Below are 5,905 nucleotides of genomic sequence, written 5' to 3' on the forward strand. Positions count from 1 at the left end.
TTTTGAGACAGTCTTGCTCTGTTGCCCAGGCTGGAATGCAATAGTGCGATCATCACTCACTGCAGCTTCAACCTCTTGGGCTCAAGTGATCATCCTGCCTCAGCTTCCCGAGTGGCTGGAACTACAGGCATGTGCCACCACACCCAGCTAACGGTTATTTTTAGCAGAGACGAGGTCTCACTATGTTGCCCAGACTAGTCTTGAACTCCTGGGCTGAAGTGATCCTCTTATCCTGGCCTCCCAAAGTGTTGGGATTACAGGTGTGAGTTGCCATGCCTGGCCTTGTTTGTTTTTTTTGAGACAGGGTCTCACTCTGTTGTTCAGGCTGGAGTGCACAATCAGTTCACTGTCGCCTCCATCCTCATGATTCAGCCTCTTGAGTAGCAGGCATGGGCCATCATGCTCAGTTAACTTATTTTTTTTGTAGAGAGAGGGTCTCTCTTTTCTGGGCTGGCCTCCAACTCCTGGCCTCAAGCAATCTTTCACCTCAGCCTCCCAAAGTGTTGGGATTACAGGTGTGAGCCACTGTCCTCAGCCTGTATTTTAGTAATTCATCTGAAAAAGAAATCAATTTATACTTACATTTTGCAGTTATTATGCAACTGGCCAGAGAAAATATCATACTGTCTTCTAGGATCTAGGAAACAAAGCTAAGTTTAGAAAGTGTGAAAAATGTAAGGTAGCCTATATTAGGCCCTGCTAAAATAATCTACAGTATAAAATTAGTGTCAATGAAAAAAAAAGTACATTATTTCATTATGATGTTTTCATTAAAACAAAAAACCAAAATCTGTATAATGTGAATACCAACCTAATTACCACATTGCTTTTTAAAAACATTTTTAAAATTGATATACTATAGTTGTATGTATTTTCAGAGTACAAGTGATATTTTGGTACATGTATACAACATGTAATGATCAAATCAGGGTATTTGTTGTGAATATTACTGGTTCATGATATACTGTGGTAAATAAACTCAGTCCTATTTTTCTGGCTTAGCTTAGTAAACAGCAATGAAGCCTCAGAAATAGGACAGAACTCATCACTGTCCTGGAAGCCTACAGCATAAAATTAGTGTCAATGAAAAAAGAGTGTATTATTTCATTATGATGTTTTCATTAAAATGAAAAACCAAAATCTGTATAATGTGAATACCAACCTAAATACCACATTGCTTTTTAAAAATATTTTTAAAATTGATATACTACAGTTGTATGTATTTTCAGAGTACAAGTGATATTTCGGTACACGTATACAACATGTAATGATCAAATCAGGGTATTTGTTGTGAATATTACTGGTTCATGATATACTTTGGTAAATAAACTCAGTCCTATTTTTTTGGCTTAGCCTAGTAAACAGCAATGAAGCCTCAGAAATAGGACAGAAGATCTCATCACTGTCCTGGAAGCCTACAGCATAAAATTAGTGTCAATGAAAAAAAGTATATTATTTCATTATGATGTTTTCATTAAAACAAAAAACCAAAATCTGTATAATGTGAATACAACCTAAATACCACATTGCTTTTTAAAAATATTTTTAAAATCGATATACTACAGTTGTATTTTCAGAGTACAAGTGATATTTCGGTACACATATACAACATCTAATGATCAAATCAGGGTATTTGTTGTGAATATTACTAGTTCATGATATACTGTGGTAAATAAACTCAGTCCTATTTTTCTGGCTTAGCCTAGTAAACAGCAATGAAGCCTCAGAAATAGGACAGAAGATCTCATCACTGTCCTAGAAGCCGAATTCAATTTCTGCACCAACATATACCAGACTACTTCTGGCTACAAGGACTTGCATGTGTGGAGTGGGGCAGAAGATTCCTACAATGAAGAGGTGTGGCAATAACAACTAACCTCATTGGCCTGACAATACCACAAATGCAGTGGTATGCTGGCAGTATTGTGAACAAGCCACACTGCCACACCTGGTCAAGCAGGCAAAGTGATTTGGTCTAATACACCTAACACAAGTCCTTCTCCTCTTTTGTAATTCAAGAATTTTGGCTCAATTTAATAATATTAAATACTATACAGCTGCCTCAAAGAGCTAAATAATAGAGGCCAAGTACTTGTACTCCCAATTATGTACAATAAAAGATGTACGACGCGGCTGGGCGCAGTGGCTCATGCCTGTAATCCCAGCACTTTGGGAGGCCAAGGCAGACGGATCACGATGTGAAAGAGATAGAGACCATCCTGGCCAACAAGGTGAAATCCCATCTCTACTACAAATATAAAAAAATTATCTGGGCGTGGTGGTGTGTGTCTGTAGTCCCAGCTACTTGGGAAGCTGAGGCAGGAGAATCGCTTGAACCCGGGAGGTAGAAGTTGCATTGAGCAGAGATCATGCCACTACACTCCAGCCTGGCGACATAGCAAGACTCCATCTCAAAACAACAACAACAACAACAACAACAACAAAAAACCCCTAAAAAACATGTATGATGCTTCTCTTAAGCCACTGAACTCTAGGAAGGTATCTGGATTAAAGCGCATGAAAAGCACACTGTATATATGTGTGATTATTATCATTATTTTTTATAGATGGCGTTTTGCTATATTGCCCAAGTTGGCCTCGATCTCTTGGGTTCAAGTGATCCTCCCACCTCAGCCTCTCGAGTAGCTGGGACTACAATCATGAGACATTGTGCCTGGCTCTGGCTTTTTTTTTTTTTTTTTAACCTGAAAAACATTTAACAATTATATCACCTGTTGGTCATTAAGGTTTCCTTGTACTAAGGAGTCAATGAAAATATGTTGACTGAAGTTCCTTCCTTTTCGTTCTTTTATGATGTTCCTTAAAACAGACTCCAGTTGCACGAGGGCTTAGAGAAAAAAACAAAATAATTTTAGAATACAAGCATTAGTGGAGACTGAACTTTAAAAAAATAATTCTGCGCAATGTTACTACATGAGAAGAAAAACTTCAAAGTTAGAAACCAACAACAAAGAAAGCTAATTTATGTTTAAACTCATCTATTTTCCTCCTTCTTTTTGCCAAATTTAACATACATACAAAAACGTACACAAAGCATGTAAGTACAGTTTAAGGAATAATTATAAATCACCACCAACCACCCAGGTCAAGAAGTAGAGCAAGGCCAGCACTTGACTTTTTCTTTTATTTTTGAGACAGAGTCTTGCTCTGTTGCCCAAGCTGCAGTGTAGTGGTGTAATCTGGGCTTACTGCAGCCTTGACTTCCCAGGCTCAGGTGATTCTCCCATCTCAGCCTCCTAAGTAGCTGCGACTACAGGCATGTTACCACGCCCAGCTAATTTTTGTATTTTTGTCAGAGACGGGGTTTCACCATGTTGGCCAGGCCAGTCTCAAACTCCTGGGCTCAAGCAATCTATCCGCCTCAGCCTGAAAGTGCTGAGATTATAGGCATGAGCCACCGCACCCGGCCTAATACCAGCACTTTAGAGGCCTCCAAACACATAAGCCTTTCTTCCCTGATATCATCCACCTTCCTTCTAAATTCTGTCTTAACTCCATTCCTTCTCCCAAATCAGGAATCACTTATTTATGGCTAGAAGCAGATGAAAGATAATCAGAAAAGTAAATTTCTAAAAATCTAAAAGAGGCTGGGCACTGTGGCTCATGCCTGTAATCCCAGCACTTTGGGAGGCCGAGGCACATGAACCACAAGGTCAGGAGTTCAAGACCAGCCTGGCCAAGATGGCAAAACCCCATCTCTACTAAAAATACAAAAATTAGCTGGGCTCAGTGGCAGGCGCCTGTAATCTCAGCTACTTGGGAGGCTGAGGCAGGAGAATTGCTTGAACCTGGGCAGCAGAGGTCGCAGTGAGCCAAGATCGTGCCACTTCACTCCAGCCTGGGCAAGAGAATAAATAAATAAATATTTTATTTATCTCTAAATAAATAAATATATAAAATAAAAAACCTAAAAGATATCAATAACTGATATCCAATGGCCCATAAAATTATACACAAATACGTTTCAGTCTTCACCTTACTTGACCTATCATATCACTGATGATGTTGATAACGTACTCTCCAAGAAACACTTTTTCATTTTTTTTTTTTTTTTGCACGGGCGCAATCTCAGCTTACTGCAGCCTCCGCCTCCCAGATTCAAACGATTCTCCTGCCTCAGCCTCCTGAGTAACTGGGACTACAGGCGTGTGCCATCACGCCCGGCTAATTTTTTGTATTTTTAGTAGAGATGGGGTTTCACTGTGTTAGCCAGGGTGGTCTCCATCTCCTGACCTCATGATCTGCCCACCTTGGCCTCCCAAAGTGCTGGGATTACAGGCATGAGCCACCGCGCCCGGCCAAGAAACATTTTTTCATGTGGTTCCCAGGACTCTATATCCCCTAGACTCCACACTTCCTCCTACTTTACGGCCTACTCATTCTGTCTTCTTTTTTGATTCCTTTTTAATCTCTTGAACTTCTCAGCAATGAAATGTTCGAGGACAGAGCTCAGTTTTGGGACCTCTTTCCTTTTTCTATCTATATTCACTACCTGGTGATCTCTAATCTCAAGGTTTTCGATGCAATATATGTACCACACACTTCCAAATCTGTATTTCTAGTCAGGACTTCTTTCTCTTCAGCTCCAGATTCATATTTCGAATTCTAATAACAAAGCTCAACCTCTGCACTTGGATGTCTGAAGCATACCAAACACTGAACTCTTGAGCTTTCCCCCAAATCCTGGATCTTCCCACAGTCTTCCCCATCTTATTTCCTGACAACCTCCTTTTGCAATTAGGCCAAAAACCTTGGTGTCTCTCTCTCCCTTATACCCTAATTTTAATCTGTCAGCCAATGTTGGTAGGTCTACCTTCAAAGTACCAAATTATTTTCTTACTCCTTTTTTTTTCCTTGTTCTCTATTTTCTGTTGCCTGCCACTTGGTCCAAGCCACATTATCTCTCAAGCCTGGTTTATTGCTGTAGCCCTCTAACTAGTTTCCCTGCTTTTGCTCTGGGCCCTATCATACCAGTCAAAGTGATCCTTTTATAACATAACTCAGATTGTAACTCTGCTCAAAACCTGTCAGTGTCTTCCTACCTCATAGTAACAACCTAGTCACACAATGGTCTGTAAGCCATACAAAACCCATTCCTGTCTCCAGTCTTTCTGACTTCATCTTCTGCTCCTCTTCTCACTCACTTCACTCCAGCCATACTGGCCTTCCTGTTGTACTTCAAATATAGCAGGAAGAGTCCTACTTCAAGGACTCTGTAATTACTTTTCCTCTACATGGAATATTCTTCCTTTGAACATCTGGATATCCACATGTTCTGCATGACTGGTTTCATCTCTTGCAAGTGTTACCCCAAAAGCCACCTCATCTTGAGGCCTTTCCTAATAATTACTTAAAATTGCAATCTCCCAACCCCCCGCACTCCCTATCCTCTTCTGGTTTTATTTTCCTCTACAGCATTTTTCACCTTTTAATGTACTATTCAGTTTACTTATTTAGATTACTGTCTGTCTCTTCCCACTAGAATGTGGTGCCACAAGGGCAAGAAATTTTGTTTAGGTTCCTCAGCACCTAAAACATGCCAGGGTATCATAAATCTACATTAAATATTTATAGAATTGAATCAATATAATACACATTAGTGATTAAAATGATAAATTATTCCCAGGCACAGTGGCTCACGCCGGTAATCCCAACGCTTTGGGAAGCCGAGGTAGGAGGATCACCTGAGGTCAGGAGTTCGAGACCAGCCTGAAAAACATAGTGAAACCCTGTCTCTCTTAAAAATACAAAAATTATCTGAGCATGGTGGCAGGCGCCTGCAATCCCAGCTACTTGGGAGGTTGAGGCCTGAGAATTGCTTGAACCTGGGAGATGGAGGTTGATCTCACCCAGCCTGGGCGATAGAGCGAGACTCAGTCTCAAA

General features: G+C 40.4%; 1 protein-coding gene across 2 annotated transcripts in view; it reads right to left on the minus strand.

Moving 5' to 3' along the window:
• LOC105548463 (cytochrome P450 20A1) overlaps window positions 1–5,905 on the minus strand; it is a 74,403-nt gene that overhangs the window by 20,639 nt on the left and 47,859 nt on the right. For both annotated transcript variants that reach the window (XM_011992489.1, XM_011992488.1), the window contains exons 7-8: window positions 2,733–2,848; window positions 583–637 (exon numbers count right to left, since the gene is read on the minus strand). In XM_011992489.1, coding sequence (XP_011847879.1) covers window positions 583–637; window positions 2,733–2,848 — 171 coding nt within the window. The remainder of the gene's footprint in view (window positions 1–582; window positions 638–2,732; window positions 2,849–5,905) is intronic.

This window comes from Mandrillus leucophaeus, unplaced genomic scaffold (assembly GCF_000951045.1).
Source record: "Mandrillus leucophaeus isolate KB7577 unplaced genomic scaffold, Mleu.le_1.0 Scaffold411, whole genome shotgun sequence".
NCBI lineage: Eukaryota > Metazoa > Chordata > Mammalia > Primates > Cercopithecidae > Mandrillus > Mandrillus leucophaeus.